The following is a 16346-nucleotide window of genomic DNA, read 5'->3' as shown; positions in this document are numbered from 1 at the left end:
GGCTACTTCAGTTCAAACAGCACATTGACATTTAACACTGAGCACTGAACACTGTTTGGTAAGCAGGGATGGGGGTGGGGGGGGGGGGTTTGGTATCCTGGCATCCAGTTTGGTGGGTGGGGGGGCATTTGGCATCCTAATAAGCTGTTTGGTGGCCATTCGGTACCATGCTTGGTAAGGTGGGGGCATTAGGAATCCTGGCGCCCTGTTCGGTGGGCATTTGGCGTCCTCCTACCCTGTTCTTGGTGAAGAGCAGGTCGATGGTGGCGTCGGCGATGATGTTCATGCGCAGCTCGAAGGCCAGGATCTGGCGCGGCTTCCCCGGCTGGGCGAGGTCGGTCACCTTCATGGACTGGTAGTCAGCCGGCAGGAAGAACTTCCACAGACAGTCCCTGTGTGGGGGGGGGTGTAACATCACCGTCTGCAGCACACCCTGACAGCTCAACAGAGCTAGAGCACAGGTCACACCGCCTGCTGAATGCCTGATGACATGACTATAACAAAACACTAAAGCAGAGCTCCACACCCCCAATGCTAAAATAGCTATGGGTCTGACTACACAGAGACACATTAGCCTGCATTTTAAGGGTGTGTTGACATGTGTGGTTTTTGTTCCAGAAGGACCAGAATTACATGTGAACTGCATGCAAGCATTAGCTACCCCGCACGCTAGCGTTAGCTACCGCGGGTCTGGGGTTCCACGGGGGCCACTCTCCTACCTCTGCCGATCGGCCCAGGGGCCGTAGTTGAAATCGGTGCCTTTGCCGCAGACGATGTCCAGCCCCCAGCAGGGGGGCAGATCCTGGAGTTTCGTGCCTTCGCTGCAGCCCTCTGCTTCTCCATTCTCTACATCCTCAGTGACCAGACCTGTGGAAGGAAGACAACAAATCCCTACCATTAACCCGAAATTTCCTAAATTTGATGAAAACTGAAAAGCTCATTCAGGGAGCCGGTGAAATGCACAGCTGTCCGTCAGAGCTTGAGCGACAGTCACCATGGATACAGCAGTGGCAAAATAAGGAAAGGGGTGACATTCCATAACAGCCATTAGAATGCGTCATATGCAGTAGAGATAAGGCCAAATATAATGTGTGCAGTTACTGTAGGCACAGAGAGAGAAAAGGAAAATAAGGATTGCCTAACAGTGGAATGCATGGTAACAGTGGAATGGTTCACAGTATATACACACATATCTACATGCGTGTGTGAGAGTACCTGGCTCGTCCATGTAGTAGTAGATGACCACGTCGTTCGACTGCATGACCACGAAACCTTCTCCCATTAGTCTGGGGGGCCTGGAGGCAGAAAGACAGTCACAAACACAAAGTTAGGGGGCAACATAGCTCAGAGGTAGACGATGTCCGGCATCGAGGTTGCGGTTCAAACCGCCCTGGGCGGTCAAAGTTCCTGAGCAAGACACAACCTAACCCTAACGCTCTGGCAATGAGAGGCTCAATGTAAGCGCTTGGATAAAAGCGCTATATAAATGCAGTCCATTTACCATTACAAACGACAACATCTGAATGAACGAGAGCGAAGGAACCCGGGGGAGTCCACCAATCAGACCCACAGCGTTACAGTCTGCTCAGATCGCCATGGTTACTCCGTTTAACCTTTCACCTTTTCATAACCCACAATGCACATCCACAGCACACTACATCCACTAGGCCAGAGGCTGTGCGGCCTCCAATCACGACTCTTCACGACATGGGAATCCAGCCAATGAAATCGGGGCGCGTATGTGCGGTAACCCCCCCCGACCCCACCAACCCCCACCCCGGTCTGCTGTCCCACGGTGCACCGGGGCGGGGTGCGGCACACTCACTCGTCGTTCTGCAGGCCCAGGTAGCGGGGGCTGGGCACCAGCATGACGCGCACGTTCTCCACAGACCCCTTGACGATGTGCATGAACTGGTCCAGGTGGCTGGAGGGAGGCTTGGTGGTGTAGGTGAGGAAGGCGTCGTCAAAGTGCACGCACAGCGTCTGGGGCAGGTAGTGGTTCCCAAACGCCAGGCGGCCCTGCGAGAGAGAGAGAGAGAGAGAGGGAGGGAGAGAGAGAGAGAGGGGGGCAGAGAGAGAGAGAGACAGAGAGAGAGAGAGGGAGGGGGAGAGAGAGAGGGAAAGGGAAAGAGGGAGGGGGAGAGAGAGAGTGAGAGCGATAGAGAGCGAGGGAGAGAGGGAGAGAGAGATAAGAAAACAAAGGCCTAATAACAGGTATAATGAGGAGCAGGAGGACCCAGCCCAGAGCGGATGTTAAACCCGTGTCCAGGGACCTGGATAAATTATACCTCAGAGTAAATTACAGATAGATTAAGGGGGAGCATCTAAAATCAACGCCTGTAGCATTGAGCACATATACACATAATCATAGCCACCCACCCGCACGCTCACATGCACACACACGCACACAAACACACACACACACACAAACATACTGTACTCACGGTGCTGATGTTGACTTTGATGACAGGAATGAGGGATCTCCAGGACGACGCTGGGTCTGGGGACTCCGTTGTGATGGAAACACTTCAAAAGGAGAAAAAGCCTTCTGTGATGCACACTACAGCTTCAAAAAGGTTCCAGTACTATAAAGCAACATGTACTGTGGGGAAAGACTCGAATGTCACTATCCCTTAAGGGCAAACCACACACACACACACACACACACACACACACACACACACACACGCGCACACACACACACACACACACATACACACAGGGCTTGTTTCACTTCTAATCAGACTATTTTTATTTCCGAATGTGCGTAAGCAAGAAAAAACTCTCCTTCGGTTTCCCCGCCGTTAAACACATTCCTGTTCATGTCATGCTGCGCCGGGTCAGCACAAAGGATCGTGGGTAGACTCCGCACCTGTTCAGAGTCTCGTCCTGCTCCTCCCCTTTCTTGTGCCCCGTGAGGGTGGGCTCCAGGCCGAACGTCTCCTGCAGCCGGGAGTACAGGTCGGTGCGGTTGTAGACGTGGAACTCGAACCCGTTCACGGTCACGTAAAGCCTGGTTTCCGCCTTCGGGTCTGCGGGGGGAAAAAAAACCAAAATAAAAGCGGCGTCCCAGGCGCAGGGCGGCCGAGCAGGAAGAGGAAACGCGCACGCCGGGTTCCTCACCATGCTGCTTCTGTTTGGGGTTGTACACCTTCCACCAGCGGAATATCAGGAAGCCGTCCTGGATTCTGAAACACAAACACACACTATTTAATGCTCTCTTACACAAAGCCTGAAATGCCTCTTTGTGAAAAACTGAACTGTTACAGGTCTTAACAGGTTCCCAACTGTGGTGCTGTGCTCTCAATGTACAGGTTATCTGAATATAATCCATTACGTGAAAATATATGGAGTGTGTCGTTGACTAACAACCAATACTACAACAACTGCGTGAAATAAATAAATAAATAAAATAAAAATTAAATTGCTATATTATCATTTTATTCCCTTGTAATGTAAGGGATAGCAGGAGAGCTTTGGGCCCAGGAATGTTTCCACCCCACCTCCGCTCCAGGGGTCACGTCATGCGTCACCTGATAGACATGTCCTCGCTGATGTAGTACACGCTCACCTGATAGACATGTCCTCGCTGATGTAGTACACGCTCACCTGATAGACATGTCCTCGCTGATGTACTACACGCTCACCTGATAGACATGCCCTCGCTGATGTACTACACGCTCACCTGATAGACATGTCCTCGCTGATGTACTACACGCTCACCTGATAGACATGCCCTCGCTGATGTACTACACGCTCACCTGATAGACATGTCCTCGCTGATGTAGCACACGCTCACCTGATAGACACGTCCTCGCTGATGTAGTACACGCTCACCTGATAGACATGTCCTCGTTGATGTAGTACACGTCCCGGAACATGACCTTGCCGGAGAGCACGGAGAAGGAGAAGGAGCCTGTGGAGGGAAGCAGACCAGCTCACCACCCATTTCAGCTTCAGCTGAACCCAAAGAACCAAAGACATTTCCTGAGAGAGAAGTTTCCTGAGAAAGATTTACCGAGTAAAAATTTACCATTGCGCACGTGCTAATGCATCAATTTGTGGATTAAATAAGATCACTATAAAAACAGTATTCCAAAATGTGGTGTGTTAGTTCACTAGAAATATAAGCAGACAGTTTTCCCAGTTTTCCCCACAAGCTACTGTGATTTCAACACACATACACACACACACAGTATGCACATTTGTATATCAGTAATTTTGTCACGTAAATCTGTGACTTACCGATATGAATGTATCCATTTTTGTAGAGTCGGTTGATGATGAGGGTCAAGATGAGGCCGATGTTGCGGGAGTTGTAGTACGTCAGGTATATAATCCATCCACAGGACAGAATGGTGGCTGAAGAACAGGGAACGAGAAGAAGGAAGGAGGTGTGAACTCCGCGTTGTTTAACGGTAAAAAGACTCCAAACCGGGATCCCATCAAACGTGGAGCACATGAACCCACAGCAGATTGGGGGGGGGTGAGGGGAACAGGAGCTCCATGGTGATACTGGGCTGGGGGGATTAGGAACAGGAGCTCTATAGTGGTACTGGGGGTGGGAATCAGGAACAAGAGCTCACAGTGGTATTGGGGAGCTGGGGGGGTGTTAGGAACAGGAGCTCTATAGCAATACAGGCAGGGGGGATTAGGAACAGGAGCTCATAGTGGTATTGGAGAGTTGCGGCGGGGGGGTGGTTTGGCAAAAGGAGCTGCACAGCGGTACTGGGGCATGGGGAGGTTAGGAACAGGAGCTGCACAGTGGTACTGGGGGGTGGGGAGTGGGGGGTATTAGGAACAGGAGCTGTATAGCAGTACTGGGGCATGGGGAGGTTAGGGATAGGAGCTGCACAGCGGTACTGGGGCATGGGGAGGTTAGGAACAGGAGCTGCACAGTGGTACTGGGGGTGGGGAGTGGGGGTATTAGGAACAGGAGCTCTATAGCAGTACTGGGGCATGGGGAGGTTAGGGATAGGAGCTGCACAGTGGTACTGGGGGGTGGGGAGTGGGGGGTATTAGGAACAGGAGCTCTATAGCAGTACTGGGGCATGGGGAGGTTAGGGATAGGAGCTGCACAGTGGTACTGGGGGGTGGGGAGTGGGGGGTATTAGGAACAGGACCTGTATAGCAGTACTGGGGCATGGGGAGGTTAGGGATAGGAGCTGCACAGTGGTACTGGGGGGTGGCAGGGCGGGGGTAAGGAACAGGATCGGCACAGCCCAGCCGAGGCCTGCAGGAGAGCAGAGAGCCGTATTAACGCAGATAAGATCCTCCACACAAAGAGCTCGCGGGCCGTAGCGACTCCATCAGATATCCCCCATTGAGCCCGCGCCGCTCCTTTCAGGAGCTTCATAAATACTTGATTATTAGAGCTTCAGCTCCCCCCCCCCCCCCCCATCCCCCGTCCGTCTCCCCGGAGACAGCAGCCGTGCCTCGCCGCGTGCCCCGTGCAGGAAGAGGCGAGGCTGCCTGTCTCAAGGCTGAGTGACGTGCCTGGGGGGAGGTGTAGTGTAATGGGTAAGGAACTGGTCCCGTAACCTAAAGGTCACAGGTTCGATTCCCGAGTAGGACAGTGCCGTTCCACCCTTGAGCAAGACACTTAACCTACATTGCTTCAGTATATATCCAGCTGTATAAATGACCCTGGCATTACACTGGTATTTAGCAGACACTCTTATCCAGAGCGACTTACACATTAATTTTACACTGCATCCATTTATACAGCTGGACATATACTGAAGCAATGCAGGTTAAGTACCAACTCTTTACCCATTATACTGCGGTACACAGACAACTCCACACAATAACATGCATCACACTGAGGAACAGGTACAGAATTAAACCCACAGAACCAACCGGCCCAATCAGGACCATGAAACGCACTTCAGAATTATCAGCCACCTGATGCAGTCAGTACTGGGCCTAGATGCTGCCAGGCTGTACTTTCATGAACAAAACAAGTACTCTAAGCTCTAAGAGTGTATTCGTTTTTGTGTTTGTGGTTTGTGGTCGGAAACACATGGAAAAGCAAAGTGCAGAATACTACTAAAAGCCTAAAACCACACACTGACCAAACAGTTACACTGAAGCCATGTGTAATCTAAGCATATAATGAAGCCTTTTCCCCTGCTGGGAGACTATCCAGAAAAGCCCTGGTGCTCAGTGCAGGGACGGTGGACTGTGCAGTGAAGAGCAGCTCCAGGGCCATGAGCGGGAACAGGATTATGGCTGAGCGTTCCAACAGAAAAGAGGGCTAAACAGGGTCAATAATGTGGGTAGAAGCGGGCTAAACAAGGTCAATAAGGAGGGTAGAAGGGGGGTAGACAGGGCTAAAAATTAATAATAAAAAGGGATTCCATGTTTATGAATTTGAGCTCATGAACGGTTCTTACCCATAAGAAGCCACACGAAGTTGGAGTCATGCTTCACGAGGAACTTGTCCAAATCCACATAGCTGGGGAAGGCGCTGTCGTTGGTATTGGTGTCCATAGCTACAGGGCACCCTTACAAAGTCCAGCACTGGAAAAAAGAGGAAAACCAAGAAACCAATTAATGCGAGAAAGGGGAAACAATAAAACTGTAATAATTGAATATGAAGGCCAGTTGATATCCCACACTGCCCCTGGGTCTTCCAAACCACCCCTAGGTCTCCCACACTGCCCCTGGGTCTTCCAAACCACCAGTAGGGAGTGTGTAGGCTAAGGTAGCTAGCCTACCCACTATCACCTGTGAACCGACTGGACCGTATGCAAACCCGACAAATCTCCTTTTTTTCCTTTTTAGCCCCAGATTAAAGGAGAATAAGGCCACGCACGCACTCCTGCCGATTGAACGCTCCAAAGCCGCTCGCTCGTCATCGTCGACGTTTCGGCACCGAAGCCGCCAAGCCTGATGAAACGCTGCCCAGGTGAAGCCGTGTTCACAGGCAGAGCAGCGGTAAGAGCAACACGGTCAAACCTCAACTCTACCACAGCACCTGACCCTCAACTCTACCACAGCACCTGACCCTCACCTCTACCACAGCACCTGACCCTCACCTCTACCACAGCACCTGACCCTCACCTCTACCACAGCACCTGACCCTCAACTCTACCACTGCACCTGACCCTCAACTCTACCACAGCACCTGACCCTCAACTCTACCACAGCACCTGACCCTCAACTCTACCACAGCACCTGACCCTCACCTCTACCACAGCACCTGACCCTCACCTCTACCACAGCACCTGACCCTCACCTCTACCACAGCACCTGACCCTCAACTCTACCACAGCACCTGACCCTCACCTCTACCACAGCACCTGACCCTCACCTCTACCACAGCACCTGACCCTCAACTCTACCACAGCACCTGACCCTCACCTCTATCACAGCACCTGACCCTCAACTCTACCACAGCACCTGACCCTCACCTCTACCACAGCACCTGTCCCTCAACTCTACCACAGCACCTGACCCTCAACTCTACCACAGCACCTGTCCCTCAACTCTACCACAGCACCTGACCCTCAACTCTACCACAGCACCTGACCCTCAACTCTACCACAGCACCTGACCCTCACCTCTACCACAGCACCTGTCCCTCAACTCTACCACAGCACCTGACCCTCAACTCTACCACAGGACCTGACCCTCACCTCTACCACAGCACCTGATCCTCAACTCTACCACAGCACCTGACCCTCACCTCTACCACAGCACCTGACCCTCAACTCTACCACAGCACCTGACCCTCACCTCTACCACAGCACCTGACCCTCACCTCTACCACAGCACCTGACCCTCACCTCTACCACAGCACCTGACCCTCAACTCTACCACAGCACCTGTCCCTCAACTCTACCACAGCACCTGTCCCTCAACTCTACCACAGCACCTGACCCTCAACTCTACCACAGCACCTGACCCTCAACTCTACCACAGCACCTGTCCCTCAACTCTACCACAGCACCTGACCCTCACACCAAGTCTCGTCTAATTAGCAAGGCCCATTGCATGATGGGTAGGGAGCGGTTACTGAAGGCCTATGTGAGATGAAGCCTGTACCAGTGCTGGTGTTTACACTTTCGAATCGTCAAGCATCATGCTAGCCTGTGGAGGGAATGAGGAACTTGGGCTACGTTCTGGTGTAAAATAATACTGGTGGTCACCAACCAAAACTCTCAAATAACACACAAACTGAAGCGAGAAGCTGCTTAGAGTCACAGCATTATACAGCTGAGTTCAGTAAAGCCAGACAGACACATCCTGCTGGCTACAGGCGTAAAGCATTGAAAAGCATGACCCAGAGGAAACTTTCACAGGCAGTCCAAGAGACTATTTAGTCACATCAATCCTGTGTCAAAGCAAAATTTCACATTTCACTTTAATGTTTGTTCATTTCAACCATCCCCTCTGCTGGAGATTCTTGTTTGCTTAAACCAAGAGGCCTCCCTCAGGAAAGATCCCAAAAGCGTTTCATTAAACATCCCACTGGCGTACACTGGCACAGCACCTCACATTCGCACAGTAGTAAAATAAGAACCGTGAATTTGCTAATTCGTGCTGAACCTGTATAAGCTCCACGCACCGCACAATCAAATTAACACCGCTCACGAAGCCAGGTGAGCAACAAACCCCTCAAACAATACGACCTCACTTCCCGCTCAGGCTGCGTTTGCAGGTAAACACATTAAAAAATCATGCGTGCGTGACTGACAGGATAAGTGGGCGTGGCCGTTTCTTTAAAAAGCCCCGTGGATGTGGGAGCGCGGTTCAGAAACGGGGCCCGAGGAGAGACTGCAGTCAGCCCTTCGGCCAGCCGGCCCGTTTCCCCTTTCTCAGAAATGCCATGTCTACGCCTCGGGCACAGCTTGTGGGAACGGCGACGCTCGTATCCCACAGCTAGCTGACTGCGGTTAGGCTGCTACAGGCTGTTAGCGCATCCCCAGAGGCATGGCGAACTCCGCTCTCATCCGCACTTCAACCTGGTCAGGCCTCATATAGGCTACAATTTACAAGCAGCAATGTACCATTTAGTTATCCGACAGCATTTTCAGCCAAAGGAACTTACAAAGAGTACAATTAACATGGTTATCAAACACCACTATAGCTAGAGATTTAAAAAAAGTTACACAATCATACAAGTGCAGCTCAACACAATGTTGCATGTGTGCACCATTACTCATATGTGCCCTGTAGTGTGGCCCAAATCCACTGCCCTGTAGTGTGGCCTTAGTTTACTGCCCTGTAGTGTGGCCCAAATCCGCTGCCCTGTAGTGTGGCACCAGGTTGCTGTCCTGCAGGCAAAGCTTGTACATTCAGCTTCTTTTCTGTAAAATGGTCCGAATTTCCTCTGAGTCACAAATTTAATTTTCAAGTCAAGCTTTCAATCCCCAATTCACACTGGAGTAAGCACTAAACATATTAGAGTAATATTAAATATTGGCCATATGTGGTGAATGCAGTTTAGGGGACACTGCAGTCCAGAATGCACCCAGAGACACATCTAAATGACTTCAGTTTCCTCATATCAAACGGTCTCTTACTGCATCCCCGGTCTCCACAAGACCTATAACGGTTTCATCAACACCTGTCATCTCGCAGCAGATTAATGTCTGAGAAAGAAAACGCAATTTCACACGAAAGCGCCTCAGCACCTGTCGATCTCACTGCCCTCACAGGGAAACGTTTCACTCAGAAATAAAACTGCCAGTACCCATCCCTCCAGCCCTGTCCTTTTTAATTAGCCCGACACAAACTCGGTTCAGCTGAGACGGCTCTGCCTGTCGCCGCCGCGTAAGCTCGGTCGAGGAGAGTAACGAACGAACGGCCACAGCTGAGGAAGAGCTCTTCCGGGAGAACCAGTCATTGAGATGTCAAAAAAAATAAAATAAAATAAAAAAAAGACTAGTATGTGTCAGCTGGCTGTGTTCTGCATGGAGCGAGAGCCTGTTTGGGTGGGTTGCCATGACATTGGGATCACCCCGGAACCCCCCGTATGGAGTGACGTATCGGACGCCGCCGCAGACACGGATGAGCCGCGCCGCCGTTTCCGCGGGAAACCACCGCCTGACTCCGCACGTGCCGCGCGCTTCGCCCCGACGGCCGCCGCGGTGGGGAAACCGGATCCCGCGCTCGCCGGAGGAACGCCGCGCGGGGCCTGTGAGCGTGCTCAGACCGCGCTCTCTCTCTCTCTCTCTCCGCCCACCGCGCGCACGCCCAACACAGGAACGCACTCCTTATCGGCTCACCGGAGTAAAACGGAGTAAAGTGCGACGCTGCATCCACGGCCTGAAATGTCCAATCACTGCAGGCCAAACATTCAGCAGGCGTATGTCACATGACCTGGCACACTGTAAGGCCCGTAACCTGCAGAGCTTCATGAATGTGTGTTTGAGAGAGAGAGAGAGAGAGAGAGCAGTGAGGAGATGTTTGTGCATGGCAAACACAGAGTGGCGCTAGGTGTAGTGCCTGGTTCCTTGAAGTCTGGAGGGGGAAGGCGCTTATGTTGATGTGGTGCCAGCACGTGTAATCCCGCACAACCATAAACCAGGCCCGGGGAAACCTGGGCATTAATCCCACACGGAATCCAGCTTTAACCCAAGTCAGAATCCAGCTTTAACCCGAGTCAGAATCCAGCTTCAACCCGAGTCAGAATCCAGCTTTAACCCAAACCGGTATCCTGCTCTAACCCAAAGCGGAATCCAGCTTTAATTCAACACAGAATCCATCTTTAACCTGGACCAACAGAGAAGTAAACCATCGCTCTGTAAGCAGACACAGGTAAACCTGTCAGATTATCTGTGGGACTCCCTCTCAAAGATGGATCTATGATCCAAAACAATGGCAGCATTTTAGCAGAGGGTGAGTGCAGCTACAGAGGAAGTATTTAGTCTATGTGCTAGTTCTGTCTGTACATGCACTACGCCACAGGCAACAACAAGTCTGAATACCAAGCAGTCTACACACAGCAGCACAAATGAGCAAGCAAACTACACACAGCAGCACAAATGAGCAAGCAAACTACACACAGCAGCACAAATGAGCAAGCAAACTACACACAGCAGCACAAATGAGCAAGCAAACTACACACAGCAGCACAAATGAGCAAGCAGTCTACACACAGCAGCACAAATGAGCAAGCAGTCTACACACAGCAGCACAAATGAGCAAGAAAACTACACACAGCAGCACAATCAGCAAGCAAACTACACACAGTAAACTACACACAGCAAATGTCTTGGTATTTAACTCAAGTTTATGGCTTTATGGCTCACCGGTAATACACTATTGTAGCACTCAGTCCGACAGCCAGCTGATTCTGAGGCTTCAGCAAATTGCTAAAGGAGGACAGAGGTTATATCACAGACACAGTGAGGTCATGTCCACACACGCTCGTCTTCCTCTTCTTCCCGGCACTTGGAACAAGCCGGCTAGTGCCAGTGAAGAAATCATAGGCCTGTATAGGCTACTTGTATCACCTTCAATTTCACATAGGCTAGGTTTTATTTTTCTCTCAATGGGATATGATTTGCACACCTTCATAGTCACTGATTAATGCACAAAAATTCAACCAGAAAAACAAAGATAACATGGACAGCACACGGTATGGGAGCAGCAGCAGCAGAAACAGATAGGCTAACGGGCTCAGAGTATTTTAATAGCGGGTACCCTGCAGAGGCTGCAACTCACACTGTTGAACCCCTTCAGGCATTTTTGGATTTGCGTCCAGATTTAGAACCCCTCGCATTTTCTCCTCAAACCGTTTCAGGCCGTTCTGAAGTAGCTGCGTCATGGCCTCCAATCCTACGGCTTTGCACAGCTTGTGGTCCACACTTAAGCAAACAGCAGCACAATGTTGCACGGTCAAAGTATTACCCAGCTCTCGAAAGTACAATCGTTCACACACTGTACTCAAAATACAATCAGGTCGAGGCTATATTTGCGTTTGGTAATGAGTCCATATCCCACAGACACTGCTGCAAACGAATAGCCGCTCCCAGCGCACACGTCCAATTATCAACTCCAGAAATGTTGGCTAAGATTATGAAACCAAAAGCACAGGCTCGAGTGCATCCCTTTGACTGTACCGCAGGTTACACAATAGCACTGCTGCACAAGACTCCTTTAAAAGCTGACCAACTTCAGCAAAGGACCATATCTGAACTGTTGGACATGATTTCATCGACATGTTCAGAACGCGGGCAATTTTATTTACAATTTATATCAACAACCCATTTTTGAAATATTTCACTTTAATATGCATGATACCATTATGTACAGGTCTGCCTCACCTCTAGCAAATGTGACAAAGGAACTGCAATCATATTCTAATGTTGAACCCCGAAAGTTGTCTGACTGAAGACTTTTGCTAAATGTTGATTAGGCTAAAGTGAGGTGCTTCTCAAGGTCCAAAAATGCAGCAGATGGAGAAAATAAGATTATTAAATCTTATCAATGAGATTGTTGAGTTTTCTGCTGGATGAATATATGTCTTTTAAATATCATACCGAGAGTATTATGAAAAGATGAAGCTGGGTTTCTATTATAGAAACAAATCTTGCCTTTCTTCGGACCCGAGGAAACAGTTAGCTAGTTTAAGCTATTTTTAATCAGTAATTGCTTACGGTGACATTTCCTGTATTCATAAAAATAGTTCCTCTTTGAAAATGTTAGTAATTCCATAAACCATGCATCCTTAGGACTTAGGCCTATCTCTGGCTCAAGTTTCTGTACACAGCACTGTAATTTATACAAGAAAGTTGGTCTGCTGTCCTTAGATAAACGGAAGACTGGTACTTTTTTTTTTCTTGATAAGGCCACTACTGCGCAGAACTTCCTCCTTATTTATGTTCTCTGCAGACTCCCCAAACTATCAATAGCTTCCAACCCCGGTCATAGGGACAAATCATGTACGTCATTCCTCGAACCAACTCTGTTTTAGAGGAAAAGGCCTGTCCACCCTCATCCACCCTCATGAGCTGCAATCTCCTCTTAAACCAGACTATTTTATAAGCATGGAGGATTGTAAAAACAGGATTAAGGACTACTTGGTCACTGAACGCTCATGTGGCACTTACTAAAGTGCTGACTACTGTAACTTCATGGTCCGATGTACGTTGCTGTCTGTTTTCAGTGTCAAGCCGTGTTTTTATGGGAAACTTTTTGTGCTGCCGTCCTGGTCCGGACTCCCTTGTAAAAGAGATTCTGAATCTCAACAGGGATCATTCCTGGGAAAATATCAGTAAATGCATTTTTGCAGAGTACTGACCCAACTACAGCATATGTGCAACATTTCAGCACAGTACTGACCCAACTACAGCACATGTGTAACATTTCAGCACAATACTGACCCAACAGCTGCTGGCAATGAATTTTGGGAACCTTCAATTTGACACCATGCATTACAGTTATGTCCTATTGAACATAACTGTAAGTGTCTGTCTGTCTGTTCACTGAAACTGACAGACGTGGGCAGTATTACAAGAAGTCGAGGGCGGTATGAAAATGCGAAAATGCTGTCCTTTCCCTTGCTAATGTGATGTCAAATGAATGAAAACATCACACTCCTTAGAAAGCAGGGCAAGCAAAGTACTATCACTGAGGTTGTTTTAGGAGTCACATCTAGCAACAGGCCCTCCACATGTACAATTTCAAAGCTGGTTTAATTTCCAAAATAAAAGCAGAAGCCCAGCCTAACAATCAGCTTGTACGGCTCTTTCATATTCAGACAGCGAATTATAAAGGTGCTGCCTGTGCCATTGCTGCTTTATAGGCTAGCATTTCACTCACAAGAAGAGCAAACGGGCCTCAGGTCATACTGAGCTATAGAGGGTTGTTCACGAGCAGAGAAGATGGCCGTGTGTTCTGTAGCACGGCTACAGACAGCACAACAGGCTCGATTTCTGGGCTGAACAACAGGTTGCACACAGTTAGGCACAGTCAGTAGCGGCTTTGAAGGGAGTAAACTGGCAGCTTTGTAATTAGCACATCGCTTCACGCCCGCCCCAACTTCGTTGCACAACACCGCGTAGCCTACCACGGACATGAAATGGATTGCTGCTAAACCACTTTACTAAAGACGCATATTTCCTGGTTTAATCCGTGTTTTTAAAAGTCCTGTTCAGTACGCATGCAGCAGCTTTTCTGCCCAGAGGGCGACTTCTCGGCTAGCCAATGGTGGAGAGGGCTTCTACCTGTAGCAAAAGCACACCTCCAACTACACCTTCAGATAAGAGGGAGGCTAATAAACAACATCTGTTCATCGCTGTCACTGCATCTCGTCACCAGATCTGAGTGAAAACATCCTGGCCAACTCAAGTCCAAGCATTTGGGACTTCCAGTACGATTAAACTCAGTCATAGTGAAAGTAACCGACATGCACCCTACTGTACACAACAACTTAATTTCATTATCATAACAAATACAACAACATTTCACACACGCAAAGCAATTCAACTGTAAAACCTCTAATTTCAGCTTGATTGTGTTAACTACTGACTTCACCCAAAACAATCAATGAATCAATCAAAATGCGTTAGCTAACTGACCTGGAATAGCCACTGTCAGTTTGGGCATTTGTGTAGCCTACATTCTCCATGACCATAAGAAATGCTCTGGGAAATTAGAAAATGCAACCATGATGTAAACTCTACCCAAGCAGACTACTGCCCCGCGTGAATCCCAATTGCTAAGATGGCTAACTGGTCTTTGCCTGCTGACGGTGGGCTTATTTGCTACTGTACACTCGCATCGTCGTGAGTGAATATCTCCTTTTACTTTGTTCACAAGCTGTCAATCTCTTAATTTCATTAAATCCATTACCAAAATACTAACTACAGCTAAGTAGCATAAGTATTCCGACCCATTTCAGCAACCAGCCGATAGTCACATAACATTGGATAGCAAAGAAGCCAGCTAGCAAGCTCGGCTACAGATAAGATACAGTACCGGCGCAAGATACCAGCATGCAAAACAATGTAATGTTTGCTACCGACATGGCTAACACAGTTGATCTTACTGAGCTATAAATGTGGCAGTGGCTCAGTAACGGACAAAGAAGGGGCCTGTCAAAGCTCAATTATGTTCACATGTAGCTTTAGCCAGCTAGCTGCAGTACAACAACACGACTGTGACAGGTACCTTGCAGTAGCTAGTAGCTATCCGCAGAATAACATCAGTTTACTAGTTAGCAAGCATTAACGCTACCGAATTAAACGCGCAGCTCACAGCTATATGAAGACAAAAAAAAAAAAAAAAAATTACAAACATCCTTCATACATGTATATCGATACATTTCATAGCGTGCTTTGACAACACAGCTAATGCTACTCTGCTATTATAATCTGCTCTGCAGTCAGAGGCTTTGAGGTGGCTAACGTTAGCCAGCTAGCCCGGCTGTCAGCGGAGGCCGCGCCCCGAGCACCAAGCCCAAAGCACCGAAATGATTTTAAAATGTAAAAAACCCACCTAGTGACACAAGGAGCAGTTTTATGTCTCATTTTCACTGGCGGGGTTGCTGTGCGTACGGTTCTCCTACCGCTCCAGCATACGACATTTGAAAGACCAACTCCTCGACTGTCACTATTTACATCTTTATTTTAGCCTTCCGGTCGCACCTACTCTGCCTCTCAGCCAATCGTAAATCTTATTTTTCAGGTAGTCCTCCACTCAGCCAATCACCAGTCTTCTCTCGCACTTACACTGCTTCTCAACCAACCGCTAACCTTGCTGTCGCACCTGTCTGCCACTCAGCCAATTAGAAGCGCTCTAAGTGCGCAAACTGATGGAGGGAAACTAACCAATTGGAGATGGCAAGTGCAAAACTATACCCACTTATGAGAGGGCTGGAGAAAGAGCCAATAATAAATGTCAGCATTTTTAGAATAGATCTAATTTGAAATCGTGCGGGACGTACCGTTGTCAGACTTTAAATAATTATGCCAGACGTTTACATGTCAAGAGTATGGGAATCTAGTTTTATCTTGCTTATTTGTGTAGTTAGCGTTATAAGGCAACCGGGTACGGCCATAATATTTCTGCATGCACTGTACATAACACTGAAAAAAATTCACTGAATGGCTGATTTGACTGGAAATTGAATAAACGAACGGATGGTCTCTTCCTTTTGCACAGTAGTGTATGTTAATGCCCCAGGTGGAGGAGTATTTCTAGTATCTTGGGGTCTTATTCACGAGTGAGGGAAAAAGGGATTTGGAGCTCAGCCACTTTCTAGGTGCAACGTCCGCAGCAATACGGGCATTGTAATGGACGGTGGTGGCGAAGAAGGAACTGAGCCGAAAGGCAAAGGTCTCGATTTACCAGTCCATCTTCGTCCCTGCTCTCACCTATGGTCACAAGCT

The 16346-nt window shown here is 48.9% G+C and overlaps 1 protein-coding gene across 1 annotated transcript in view; it reads right to left on the bottom strand.

Annotated features, from left to right (window-relative positions):
- kiaa1109 (KIAA1109 ortholog) overlaps positions 1-15618 on the bottom strand; it is a 63633-nt gene extending 48015 nt beyond the window's left edge. Inside the window, 11 exon segments of the mRNA XM_064334822.1 lie at positions 236-392; positions 720-867; positions 1216-1295; positions 1826-2019; positions 2445-2526; positions 2873-3032; positions 3124-3188; positions 3838-3916; positions 4246-4362; positions 6396-6522; positions 15454-15618. Of these exon segments, the coding sequence (XP_064190892.1) occupies positions 236-392; positions 720-867; positions 1216-1295; positions 1826-2019; positions 2445-2526; positions 2873-3032; positions 3124-3188; positions 3838-3916; positions 4246-4362; positions 6396-6492 (1179 nt within the window). The 5' untranslated portion in view covers positions 6493-6522; positions 15454-15618.
- Positions 15619-16346: the final 728 nt, after the last annotated feature.

This window comes from Anguilla rostrata, chromosome 5 (assembly GCF_018555375.3).
Source record: "Anguilla rostrata isolate EN2019 chromosome 5, ASM1855537v3, whole genome shotgun sequence".
Lineage (NCBI taxonomy): Eukaryota > Metazoa > Chordata > Actinopteri > Anguilliformes > Anguillidae > Anguilla > Anguilla rostrata.
This window is presented reverse-complemented; position numbering and strand designations above follow the sequence as displayed.